Source organism: Poecilia formosa, unplaced genomic scaffold (assembly GCF_000485575.1).
Source record: "Poecilia formosa unplaced genomic scaffold, Poecilia_formosa-5.1.2 Scaffold2222, whole genome shotgun sequence".
NCBI classification, from domain to species: Eukaryota; Metazoa; Chordata; class Actinopteri; order Cyprinodontiformes; family Poeciliidae; genus Poecilia; species Poecilia formosa.
The window spans coordinates 22,102-35,975 of NW_006802161.1; the positions used below are offsets into that span (position 1 = coordinate 22,102).

At 39.2% G+C, this 13,874-nt stretch overlaps 1 protein-coding gene across 2 annotated transcripts; it reads left to right on the forward strand.

The window, feature by feature from the left end:
- Positions 1–986: 986 nt before the first annotated feature.
- LOC103133069 (nuclear protein MDM1-like) lies at positions 987–13,497 on the forward strand. Of its 2 annotated transcripts, none has more exons than XM_016667723.1 (14): positions 987–1,208; positions 2,027–2,126; positions 2,231–2,353; positions 3,373–3,453; positions 3,526–3,587; positions 3,647–3,742; positions 4,980–5,132; positions 5,440–5,558; positions 5,639–5,726; positions 10,025–10,242; positions 11,424–11,549; positions 11,739–11,821; positions 13,035–13,099; positions 13,177–13,497. In XM_016667723.1, the coding sequence occupies exons 1-14, from the start codon at positions 1,191–1,193 to the stop codon at positions 13,471–13,473; spliced, it is 1,629 nt and encodes a 542-aa protein (XP_016523209.1). In that variant the 5' UTR covers positions 987–1,190; the 3' UTR covers positions 13,474–13,497. The 2 variants fall into 2 exon arrangements, with proteins under 2 accessions (XP_016523209.1, XP_007544897.2); XM_007544835.2 differs by having other exon boundaries at positions 988–1,208; positions 5,684–5,726.
- The last annotated feature ends 377 nt before the right edge of the window (positions 13,498–13,874 follow it).

A 13,874-nucleotide genomic window follows, 5' to 3' on the forward strand; every position in this document is an offset into this window, starting at 1 on the left:
CCAAAGGTTTTAAAAATAAAAATCTGTATTTAGCCCCTCAGAGTCCATGAGTTTTCCTGAATTCTCATTAATTACAAAATGATTAAATTTGATGGGAGGGGGGAAGAAAAAAAAGGAAAACGACGTCATAACGCGCTTCCGCGTAACGTCTCGCTGCCATGGCAACGCCGGTGTTGAGTCGGGAAAAGTTCCACCATAAAGATGTGATTTCCCATTTGGTCTGTCCGGCTATTCCGATTTTGCGCTTCTACACTGTCCTTTACGGTTAAGGGTGATCTCACGGTGCATTCAAGTACACCTCGTACATTGGAACATCTACATTAAGATGAATCTACACATCAATACCGTAATTTAATTTTATTGTAAGTTTTTATTAAAGGGTTATGACGGAGTAATTGGGTTGTTGTAGACAGAAAAGAATGAGTAAATTTCAGCCAAGAATTTTGAGATTTTGAGAATAATCACAGGAAAAAAAAAACATTTCTGAATATGAAAAGTTACAATTTTGCTAGGAAAAACTCAGACATTTTGAGGTTAATCTCAGACATTTCTGAATTTCAAAAGTCAAAAATTTGAAACTAAGTTTTTTCCCCCTTTTAGAGAAGTTTTGAGATTAATCTAAAAATTTCTGAGTTTTTTGGCAGATTTTTTTTTTCTACAATGGTCATAATAAAAGTAAAAAGTTAAATCTGGCCAAACAATGGGAAAAAAAAAAAACAGTAATTTCTTTACATTTCACAACTAAAAATATTTGAAAAATATAATGAAATCATTGTTGTTTAGCAACAAAACGCACAACATGGAACATTTGAAAAATAATCACAGATGATGTTTTTTATATATATAAAATATTGATTAACACCTCAGTGCTATCTGATAGTAATAAAATACATTTATTCATTTTAGAGTCATTTCAGTATAGATTTTCTAATGTACGATTTGACTTGAATGCACCATATTATCAACCGCGGCCGTAGCTCTAAGTGTAGAGACGCAAATGTTAGGGAAGTGATTATCGAGAGGGTAACACAGCTCGACACAACACCTATAGCTTGACGCTTGAAGGTAGCTCGTAGCTCCGGGCGAATCAGCGGTAAACCGAACTAAAAGGGCCCGTTAGGACGCGAAGTTTGGGGTTTTGTTTCGGGGGAGCGACTTTTCCCGGTGTTACCTCAACAAGCAGGAGCGCCATGACGGTCCGCTTCAAGGTAAACAACAGGTGATGTAAACAGATTGATGCTAGCTGTCGCAGCTGCTGCTAATCACGATTAAAACCTGCTGGGAATCAGATTAAAGACTGCTGTGAAATAATAAAATGCATTATATTAAGGTTGAGATGTCGTGAAGCGTCGTTTCGGTTTACAGTTCAGCAGAAACGGGATCAATAAGGTTTTAATCTGTTATGATAATCCAGTTTATCAGGTTTGGATTCCCTCTGATTAATTTTTTTTTTTTTTTACCCGTCTAGACCATTTTGGAAAGTTAAATGTTGTCTTCACTGTACTTTATTCTAATCTGAACTGATTTTTACAGGGACAGAGGTCGTTTTAGTTTGTAGTCTAGCAGTCCGAACAGGGCCGGTCCGAACCTTTTTGGGGCCCTAGGCTGATTTTTATTTTGGCCCCGCCCCCCATTAAAATTTAAACTGAGACATTTTTGAATTTGAATTGATCCCAAAGGGAAATTAAATAAGTACAAACAGGTCAACACCAGATACTTCATTTCAAGACTACTCTAAGTGTGTAATATACCTGCTATCATTACTTATATTTTAAACATAATTTATGATTAAATTTGTCATTTTCCTCCAGTATGGAAATAAGGACACCCTTATTTCCACAATCACAATCAATTGCAAAAGCCAAGGAGCTCGATTAGCAGAACTTTTTCACCAGGACAATGAATTCATTTTATTATTTCAACTTTAGAGAAACTAAATTCCTTCGATATATTTGCTTGTCTTTGGTCTGAGATGTTGGTCATTTTTACTTTATTATAGTTCAGAGCTAAACTGTTTCTGTTTCAGAGTCAGAGTGAATACCAGAAGAGCTACGGTGTCCCTCGCTCCAGGAGTGTGTCGCCTCAGCGCTGCCGCCCGCTGGCCGGACTTCGCCCTGATCAGAACCGTAAGAACCTCTTATGACGTTTTTATATAAAAACAACAAAAATTCAACTAGAAGCAACAGAGATATTTTAAGAATCAGTATCTTCCTGCTGTGTGTGTTTGCAGGGATCAGCAGACCTCCGGGTCTCCAACGACTGAAGAGACCCGGTCCACCCGAGTCCGGTAACTTCCTGCCTGGTTCTCCAGCAGATCCAGTTTGCAGAGCAACGCCCTCTACTGGCAGGAAAGGTGAGTGTCTGCAGGGGAACAGGAGACGATCGTTTCAGTCTGGGCAAAATTATTTTACGGTTTGTTTTTTTTTAAACAATTTCTTCTTAAAAATTATGAAAACATAAAAAGGAGTAAAAGGGGGAAAAAGGTAAATTTCTAGAAATTTTGGAAATAATCTCTTCAATTTTCTAGAAAAGAAGGGATTGTTTTTTTTCTCTGGCAAAGCATCTTAAAATCTCAAAAAGCACCAAGAAAAAAAAAAGTGCCATTATTACTATTATTCATTTTTTACATTTTAAGTCAAAAATTTGCTTGAAAAAACTAAAAGAAAAATTAAAAGATTTTCAGATTCGTCTAAAATTTTGCTTCTAAACTTTTCCCACAGTAAAATTTTAATTTTCAAGTTTTCAAACTTTCTCTGCATCACACTTTGGCAATAATAATAAAAAAAGAAGCTAACTAAAAAAGACAGTTTCATTTCACTATAATATAATTTATTAATGCTATTAATAACCTGTTGTGGTAGGACTCTAGGTAAAATAAAATATTTTATGTTTTGAGTTATCTGAGAACCAAACACAAAATTTAACAAAAAAATCCCCCAATTTCAATAACGCTTAATTAATTTACTTCAAATAAACAGATCAGATCAATAATTCACTGAAAAATTAGGAATAATAAATATTCATTACATTCAAGCAAATCATGATAAAGTAAATTACCTTCCTGCTCAAATTAAATGTTTAAATTAAAACACTAAAAAATATTCTCGCTAAGTTTTTTAGCAAATAAAAATAATTTTATTAATTCTGACTAAACTAAAACAAGAAGTTTAATCTGATTTAACTCCAGATGATCTGGTTTCAACTGTAAACATTGTTTACAAATTTCCAAATGTTTTTATTAAAATGTCAGATTAGATTTTATTACAAAACTGTGCAGTTTGAAAACCAAGAACTCTCCAAATTCAAGGATTTTCCAGGTTTTTAATAATCTGGATGAGGCTGTTTCACATGATTCTCTGCCTTAAATCACAGATTCTCCAGTTTCTAAACCACCAAATGTTTCTGGATCGGAACCAGAACCTGGATTCAGACCAGCAGCTGATGGAAAATCCGGTAAATGTGCTGAACTTTGAGGTTCTGTCGTCCCAGATTGCCGCTGGTCTCACATCTGCTCTGTGTCCCCAGTGAAGCTCCGCCCCTCTGAGCCCGGCGGACCTGCAGAACCCGAGCAGCAGCCGGGAAACCAGGTGAGACCATCTGGAACGCTGAACCGGAAGCAGCAGGATGTGACTGGTTTGTGTTGCAGGTCGACAAGGCGTGGGGTCAGAGGTCAGAGTACCACAGGCAGTTCGGCTGGAAGAAGCCCGTATCTGCAGCGTCGCCATTACTGACAGCAGAGCAGGTGAGAAAGACGTCTAAGCACGACGACTTCCTGTTTTCCATCAGGAAGCATGGGGAGGCATGAATGCTAACCGACATGAATGACTGTTTCGATTGGTTTCCTTCTGTGGTTGTTAATGCAGCGCCCCCGCAGGCGAGGAGGGGAACAGGTTTTTCAAAGAGAACCACAGCAGCTGAGTAACAAATGTTCTCCAAATCTCACCGGAGGGATTATTAATCCCTTCAGACCTTAGAATGAGCTGAATGGGATGAATGAATATTAATTAATCAGTTAATTTCACAAAAAAGCTCAGAGCATTCTGGTTATTTTATTATGAATATCATTAGGATTCATTTCTGATTTATTAAAGGAAACAAAACAGAATGACGACCTCAGCGGTTTAGTAAAACTAGAAATTTAAACTACAAACAGTAAACACAGAAATACAAATATCAAAATAATTGTGATAAAATGTAAAATAATGTCCAACAAAATACAGCTAACTGAATTTAGATAAAATGTAGAATAATGAAATATTAAATGTAGAACAGAAATTATGGCTGAATTCAGGAGGTTTTAATTAGCTTTTATTGCATCACAGAAACTTTCTCTTTATTTAAAAGAATAAATAAAAAAATTCTGATTTTTATCAGATTAATTCAGTTCAGGTATCACGATGGGGTAATAAAGCAACTTCAGTCGCTGTCACCATTTTGCCATGTGATTCCTGAAGCTGCTTTTTATCTCAATCAGATTTTGTAGATAAAAAAGCAGCAAATGTTTTACCTAAACATTCTCACCAGGGGGCAGCATTTTTAAAATCAGACATTTTTTAAAATTATTTTTCACCAAAATGAATCAAAATCATATAAGAGAACCTTAAACACATTCACTAGGGAAATAGTTGTTTTTATCAAGGCAGATGTTTGTTACTGACTAAATGAAATAAAGTTGTATTTTAAAATTGTAATTTAAATGCAAGTTTGATTTATCACATTCTGATTCAGTTTTATGTGAAATGTTGCACTTAAACATCAAATAAAAGTTAGTCATTTTAAAATTGCATTCTGGGTTAAAAAAAACAAAACAATAGACAAACTGATAGAGTTCAATTGATTATCAGTGAACAATAACTGTAATTCTCCTGTTTGTCCACCAGATGGCGGCGCACCAGCCTCATCCAAACCGATTAGATCGCAGCTCTCTGGAGGTTTTCTCAGTGGTTGTTCAGGTGCTGACCTTTGACCCCATCTTGCAGGTGTTGCACTCCACCAGCAGGTCCATCCCACCCTTTAAGAACATCCCCGTTCCCATGGAAACGGAGTACCGCCGGAGCTTCCAGGGTCTGGTTCCGCCATCCGGTCCGCGCCTTCGGAGAAATCTGGGACATCCGGTGTTTCACACATACAGAGTAGGTAACACACACACACACACACACACACACACACACACACACACACACACACACACACACAGTAAGAGAGGAAATTTTCTTGCTTCTAATTGATCTTATCTAATTTTTGATTCTTTAAGATTAAAATTTTTTGAAAATTTGTCATCTGTAATTTCTTTTTTAGAAAAGAAATCAAGCAGAAAAAAAAGAAATAAAATCTTACAAAGAATATCTTTTTTTTAAATCTTGAAGCCACTCTGTTCAGCTCTGTTCTTTGACCTTTGCTATCTAATCCTGTCAATCTGCTGTCCTGTTTTACCTGCAGACTCACAGAAGGAAAAGTTTGGATGCACAGAGTAACGAACTTCCTGTCAAACAGGAAACTGGGTCCCAGTTGCCCCTGACGACGGCCCCCCCGCCCGCTCAGGTGCGGCGGAGACACAGGTGAGTTCCAGGCCGAGTGTGTTCCAGCGTCTGTCAGGCCGGTGAAATGATGTGTGGAACCGTTCCTGTGTGTCTGGCAGGATGTTGACAGAGTATCAGTCCAGCTTTCGTTCTCCTCTCTGCAGGAACCCAAAAGGAGGCGGAACCACAGACGATCTCACCGAGCAGGTCAGAGGTCAATTTACATTCATCACACTGCCTTTCACTTTCTGTGACAGTCAGCACTTTTTATTCGCTACTGTAAAACATTTTGGTAGAGAACAATTGAACATCAGAGGCTGCCTTGGAGGAAAGTTATAAAAAGACTTCAAATGCTGCCTCCGATATCGAAACTCCACCTACAAGTTTCAGCTGAACTTTGAAGTTAGAAATTCAATTCAATTCTAAGGTTTCCTGTAGCAGTCAGTCTCGCAACGAATCTGAAGAAGCCTCTGACTGAAGAATGTTGCAGTATGGTAGTATCCTGACATGCTGACAGCTCAATATTCATACGTAACACATCCTGGATGATATCAGCAGCTGCTATTCCACCTCCTTTGCTTTTGCTACTCATCTTTGAATCTCTGGAAAGTGGTTAGACAGATGTTGGAGTAGGGGATAAGATCACTGTGCAATATGAAAGAAAGAAGTGATGGTTTGAAATTCTTCCCTCTCTCTCTCTTGGCTGCAAAAACAAAACACCTTGTTGCCATGGTTACATGTGTTAACAACTGTCTGAAAGTAAAAAAAAAAAGAAAAGAAAAAAAGAGAGAGCAAAAATCCTTCCAGACACAAAGGAGATAATTGTCCAAACATGAAACGACTCAATTAAAGAAATTATGAACAAAAGTGTAGAAACAGGAGATTAAAGTAACGGAGCTAAAGGTGTCGGATGATTTAAAATGAGATCTCAGTTGCAGACTGAAGCTGTTTGGATTCACAAAGATTAGAAACACAGGAGATAAAACGATCAGACAGAACTGGTTAATTCATTTAACTAAAACTTGTAAGAACTGAGGTCTGATGGAAACTCTGCGTTAGGTTTAGTCACAATGGCAAACAAACGGAGATCTGAAGTGGTCCGAAACCCATCTCTGTGGAACACCGCTGCTCTGCTGAGAGGCAGTGGTGAATGAAAATGGCCCACATTGCTTCCCCCCACAAGCTTGGTCACTGCTTGTGTGGGCGGCTACAGCAGAGCTCAATGGAGGCGTATTCTTGATGCGTAATGCGCTGCCATTTTGTTCCAGATCTCTGAAGGGAGGGAGTGAGTGTTGCTGGGGTAAAAATAATTGATTCATGGTGACGGTGTTTCAGGTTTGACTTCAAACAAATGGATGAAACTCAACTCAGCCAGAATCCAGATATGATAAACCAAACTTAAAATACATTTGCTTAATGGATTTTTGTGTATTTGCAAAAAACAATGGAATAATTTTTTCGCGTCACGCTAATGGACAAACTCATTTTCATGACTTTTATTGTATTTCTTATTTAATGAAAACACCATTTATTTCCCCCCACATTAGTGTAGTTTTGCACACAGTTTGTAACGGAAACTCAGCCACAGACCTTTGTGGTATTACAGGGTTTCTGCAGGTTTCACATTTAAGACTTTTTAAGGCCATCATGAAAGGAATTTAAGGTTGGGTTGGCAACAGAAGTGAGCCAACTGGCGATAAATTTGTACTTATCCATAATGGACATAAAAAAGCTAGCTGGCTTTTTATATTAGCAGCTAGCTAACCTGCTAGCTTTACATTTGTTAGCCAGCTGGCTAGTTACCGTTAGCTTAATGTTGATTATTTTCTCCACCCTAAGCCCAGTGGTGGCATGGGGAGGAAACAGCTAACAGAAACTATCTGCTAACTAGCTAGGTTTACCCATCTTAGCTAGCTGGCTAGTTACCATTAGCTTATTATTGATTATTTTCTTCACTGTAAGTTCAGAGGTAGCTTAGGGTTGAGGATGAACTTTATTAATCAACTGATCCACCTCATTCGTGATAAACAAAATGTTCCTAACGAAGATGGTAATAAACCGGTGTGAACACTTCACAGTTTTAAGCAGCAAAAATTTTCTCCTCATCCTTTGGCAGGAAAGATAGTTTTGGTTTGACTCGCACAGGAAGTTTAAATTACCGTTTCTGCCTTTAATCAAACAGAATAAAGAAAATAAAAGCTCCGCCTCTTTAAGAGAGAACAGGAAAGCAGGTCAGGTGGAGGAGGGGGCTTGAAGCAGCAGGACAGTCCAGCGCCTGCGGTGAGTTCACTGTCAGCAGGAGAAGCAGGAAATCTCACTGAAGTTGTGTTTTAGGGGATTGTTTCGGTCGGGGTGTGTTTTTCTGTGTGTTGCTGATGAAAAACCAAAGTGCTGAGTGTCAGCAGAAGAAACCACAGTGGTTCGTTTCAGGGAAATTTCTCTGCGTTACTCACAGTCAGGTCGGTTCCCAACAGCCCTGTGGAAAATGTTGTTGAGGAGGGGGGCAGCCGTTCACACATCAAAGATTTCGCCTGAAGGCATCAAAAATACTAAGAAAAGCACCTGCATCTGTTTGCTTTGCAGAAAAAAACCGTTTTTGCAGCTGCTGGTGTGTTTTGCTGGTTTGTTTTCAAACCACCAGCTGTTAATCTGCTGATGTAATTAAATAGAAAAAAAATCAATGCAGCACCAATAACAGGCCCTAAAATGACCAAAAAACCAAAACAACACCAGGCGTTTCGGCTGAATTTGACTTTTAACGACAACTAAAATGTTCCTAGAGATCCAGTTGGAAGAATTAAAGCCAAGACGAATCGTTGCTGCGCCACCTGGTGGCAGAAACAGGAAGGTGAGTGCAGCAAAACCAGGGCTGGGCGATGTTTAAAAACAAAATCTGATTTTTTTTTTTTATAGATTCAATTCTAATTTATTTTTATATTATGGGTGACAGAAAATATTTTCAAAAAATAGCTTTTATTTCAGCTATATGACAATTAATCCAATTTTTAATTAAAACAATAATTTTATAATTTCCATTTGCATCATTTATAGTTTTTCTCTTTCTACCAGAACTAGCTTTCAGGCGTAGCTATCTCTCTTTTTTGAATAATTAATTTTATTTGTTGTTTCTATTGTTTTATTTATTTTGGATATTTAAAGAGTCTTCCAGTTCCAGTGTCAAATGTTCATTTAAATTTAAAGTTTATCGATATTTAATACTCTGTTCTTGCATTATTATTATGCCATTACCATTATATTAACTGAAAATGGTCTCAAAACAACAACAATAAAATCGTTTATCGCGATAATTCTGGGACAAAGCAAAATGTGTTATTGTGAAGGGACATTTTTTGTTTAATCATGAGAATATAGTCATAATTTTACCAAAAAAAAGTCTTAAAATTTTCAGAAAGTTCTAAAAACCTGATGTGAAGTTGTTCAATCATTTCAAAGTCTTATTATGAGAATCAGGAAACCCTGAGAGAAAATGTGAAGCTGCTTGTAAAGAAGCTAAAACTCGAGGAAAATCACTGTAAAGTGAAAAATATTATGAAATATTCTTGCTTACAAGTCGATCTGGTGGGAAAGCAGAGGGGGCATTTTTCTGTCCGCTGGGGTTTTTACATTTTCGGCGGCCATCTTGTTGGGTGCGGCCCGAACCCGTCAGCCCGTTATTCAGTTCTACCTTTCAAATGGAAACGATGCAGATGCAGTGAGTCACCTGCTGAGACTCAAATAAAAACTACCGAGTCCAAACTTTTTTAAAGTAATCTCTTTTATGTGTTTTTAAATATAGTCATCAAAAGTTTTAATCCTCTAAATGAATCACATCAATTTTCTCTCCGTCTTTTTGACCCAGTCTTTTTTTTCTGAGCCGACGTCACGAACAAACCGGTGGGTGGAAGTGATGAAACGCTGACAGGTGATTCCTGTCGAGGTTGCGCCGTGGACAGACTGAGGTTAGCTTCACAAACGGGGTCAGAGGTTATCCAGGGTCCAGCGCGTCGGGTTTACCAGAATCTACGACTTCAGCTGCAGTGACACGACTGGAGCGAAGCAGCTGAGGTTTGACGGCAGAGACGGAATAATTAACGCCTCAAACTACCAGATTTCTCTCAGAGAACTTCACCACAGAATATCAACTTTTTATTTCTCCTTTAAAGTCAATATTTTTAAGATAATAAATAGATTTTGACCAATATAAATGGAAAAATGTCTGTTTTGAAGACATATTTTATGGCTCAAAATTGCCTCAGTGTTTCTGATCTTATTTAAAATTCACCAGTGGAAAAAAGTTATTGCATCTCCTGTTTTCTGACATTTTTAAAAAGCCAAATTATTTATTAATAAAGTTTCAAAAGCAGTTCAAAGTGCTTTGCATCATAAAAACACAGAAAAAAAGTAATAAAAGCATCAAACTAGTAACTAATATTTTGTCTGTGTTGAACTCATCAATATGTTGGTCAGTGATTATTGGGCTTTAGGAGTTTCACCTGTTTGTCCAGGTGAAGGAGCGCAGGCAGCAGGCCCAGGCGTACCGACGCAGAGCCTGGGGAACCAACTTCTCCAGGGACCATCTGAGCCAGCTGCTGTCCGAACACAACGCGCTGTGGGAGCCCGCCGACTCCCACTCCGACCCCTCCACCCCGCTGCCCAACCGTGACCTTTCACCTGAGCCGGACAGCCGCAGAGCTTCCTGTGTAGAAGCCCTGGACCTGGCCAGGTGAGGAGTGATGCAGGCGGGAGTGGAGCTGGGCGATAAATCAATTTTGGCGATTAATTTAGAGAAAATCTGGACTTTTTTCCCCACCAATGCAGTCCTCAAAGTGATGTCATCACACCCAGGGCGGCCATCTTGTTTTACAGCTGCTATTTATTTGGACTTTGAATTCAAGTCAACTCTATGACAGAATATTAGGACTAGAGTACTTTGATTTTCTTCTAATTATGAGAATGAAATGAGAATCTTATGGAAACGCCAACATACAGAATCACAAAAATGAGGCATGTGGAGCATCTTGTGAAGTTATATTTTGGTATGGAGCCGTCGCAACAAAACTGCACAAAATCCTGCCCCATCTCTCTGCAAGAGGGCAAAAAACTGCTAGCAGATGATGTTAGCTTTGGTTTTAGCTAACAGCTAACTTTCTCTGCTAAATCTTAAATGCGCTGATATATAAAATAAAAAGGGACGCAGTGCTTTGCTACTGATTGTCAACAATAGGACAGCTGGACCAACAGGTGTGGTGTAGCTGACAGAGAGGGAGAAAAAAGTGGCTTTGAGTTGTTATTTCTCCCTTTGCAGTGACACACTGCAGTAAATTAATGCCTTCATCTCCAGGTTTCATTTTGTTAATCGTCTTTTTGCCATCCAGCGTCGTTCGCATGCGCAGAATCTCCAAAGGTAAACAATGACATGCAACAGGCTCCATAAGTTTTACACATAAGAAATGCTTATTCTTTTAACACACCAGCATCAATGTATCAGCAGCAGGACTTTGACTCAATCCTGCAAACAAAGAGTTTATTTTGAACAAAGATCTATATGAACTGAGCTGTTCGCATCCCATCCTGATTAAAAAAGGGTTTTTTGTTCAATAAAAACACTTTGTATTGTAAAGTTTTTCTGGTAAAATTGTGCCTTTTTTCTGCTAATATTCTGAATATATTCTCATAATTAATCCCGATGCTCAGTTGTCCGACTCACAAAAGAGATGATTGAAATAAAACCACTTCTTGAAAATAATTTCATTTGTAGAGAACAAAAAAACGGATTAAAATTGGATTCAGTGTAAATAAAAGAAATGTGAGCTTTTATTCTTTAGCCATATTGCCCAGCTGTAGGCAGGAGGCTACAACCTGATGTGACCTCTGACCTGAACTGGTTTCTGTCTGGTTCTCCAGTATGTCCAGCAGGAGGTCGTCAGTCAGCGGAGGAAAAACTCAGAGGAGCGCTGGGAGGGAAACGCCTCCAGGACCCGGAGCTGAACGCCACTCAGCCTGGGCAGAAGAAGAAGAAGAGACGGAGGAGTCAGTTTTTTCTTTCTCTGATAGCAGTTTTATATTCTTGACTTTGTTTTGAAGTGTTTTAATTAAGCAGGTGTAACTTGAGTCTATTTTGCCTGAAGATAATCTCCAGCACTGACAGAAAGTGTGTCAGAAGTGTGAAAGTCAGATCAAAGCCACCTCTGGTTTCAGGAACCAACCGTGTGTTTTCAGAGAGGAGGGAAGGTTACCGACTCCCAGACTGAGAACGAGGCCGGTGCAGAGGACCCACCACGACCTGACCACACCTGCCACAGGTAAACGTACCTGCAGGACACGGAAACCACCCAGCGCTGTAAAACCCGATGCTAATCTTTAATCCACCTCAACGTTTCTCATTTCCAACAAGGGAAAAATTACATGCAATCCTGGTGTAGAGTTAAAGACAAAGTTCTTACAGCTTTGGCCATTTTAAGAAGCTGCATCTGCAGCTGACAGAGTCGAGTGTTTCCAGGAAGATCAGAGGTCAAGCTGAGGTCTCAAAGACCTCAGAAGACCTAGAAAACTTTCCGAGAAAACGGCTCAGAAAAGAAATGACACTTCTGCTAGCTGGTAGAGCAGATCGACTGCAGCTTGTGCTGTTTGTTCTCTGAAGGATGCTCTTTTCCTGCAGAAACATGCAACATTTCCTCTCTTTATTGTGCTCACTGCAATTAATAAACCACTTCCTCGCGGCGCGCTCAGATGCAGCAAACACTGAACTGACTTCTGCAGAAACTGTTGAGCTAATATTGGACGTTTTTCCTCATACGGCCTTCAGTAGTGATAAAACATCGCAATGCAATAAGCAGTCACACTGCATAACAGAAGGTTTCATACATGCAGAGGGCATGGCAGCAGATGGGTTTCCATTAACAATATCATTGCACAATTTGACATTTTGAAAATAAATGTATCTTATGGAAACACTTCATTTTTTTTTAAACTCTCAATTTTAGATGAAAAGTTTTTGCGCTGGAATGAGAAGTTGATTTATTTTGCAAAACTGCAATGGAAACTATTTTTTAATCGTACGGGTCACATGATCAACAGCCAGATGTTACTACTGCTGGAGACGACAAAGAAGAAGTTAGTTCACTTATCACATGAACTAACTAGTTCACATGTGATTTTAATCACATTTCTTATTTGATGGAAAGATCGCAACTGCAAAATGTTATTTTTTCAACGTTACCCAGAATGCCCTGCTCTTTTGGAGCAATCTGGTCAGCACATATGTATTCCAACCCATAATTAAATATCCACGATGAGTTAAAATCGCAGCATGAACTCAGATCTGACATCTTTCCGTTGTTGAGGCTCGTACATGCAGCGCCGCTCTCCCTCATGTGTATCAGCATTAAAATTCATCCAAGTCAAACTTCTGCAGACGTCCTGTTGGTATTTTAATAATTACTTCCTTTGTATCCATTTCATTTTAGTTTTTCAGTCGTATTCTACCACCAAACATATGCCCTGTTTGCCCTCCAGGGGGAGCTATACTTGTTGGAAAACCGACCAACAGGGATGATTCTTCTCCTATCAAACAAAAACAGGTAACTTGGTTCTAATAAAACATTTTTTATGTATGATGTCACACAATAAAGGGTCATGTGACGTTTTATCTGGCCAGAAATTCGCTTCACCAGAGTTTGGGTCAGAGGTCGGCGTCAACAAGCCGGTCAAACTGAAGGAGGCGTGGCCAGAGAACAGCCCCGTGTCTTTAAGCCCCCCTCCTACCAACCAGCAGACGCCCAGCCCTCAGCCTCAACCAATCAGGACGAAGCAGGCGCCTCCTTCCCCAGCAGCCCCGCCCCCTCTGGGCTCGCCGCCGCAGCATGGGATCCAGGGAACGCTGAGACATCCGGACTTCCAGCACAACGGTGAGCTTCAGACTCCTGTGCTGTGTCTGCATCTTTCCTTCCACTAAACTTTCTACTGAAATGCTTTCGTTCATATGCATATGTGATGTTTTTTAAATCTCTTTCTCACTGTTTACTACATGCTGTTTTTATTTTAATTATGTAAAGCACTTTGAAATGCCTTGCTGCTGAAATGTGCTACACAAATAAAATTTGATTGATTGATTGATTGATTGGTTCAATGTGTGAACAAATAGTTTCTTATTTATTTACTAACAAATCAGAAGTCTTCCTCCTGAGACCCGCTTCCTCTACGGGTTCATAAACGGTTCTGGAAAGTATTTAGAGATGAGTTTCAACTTGGAGGTTTTAATTTGGGGCATTTTTGTGCATCAGGTTTCCTGATGATGCAACAGCAGAGTCCAAACAAAAACAGTGAAATCAGACCAACATGGGATTAACCTCCGGC

What these genes read in the sequence shown, in the direction of transcription:
- LOC103133069 (XM_016667723.1), top strand. An exon ending in AGCAGCTGATGGAAAATCCG is followed by an intron (nt 3,454 to 3,525) that starts GTAAATGTGCTG and finishes CTGTGTCCCCAG; the next exon opens with TGAAGCTCCGCCCCTCTGAG. An exon ending in CCTGACCACACCTGCCACAG is followed by an intron (nt 11,822 to 13,034) that starts GTAAACGTACCT and finishes TTTGCCCTCCAG; the next exon opens with GGGGAGCTATACTTGTTGGA.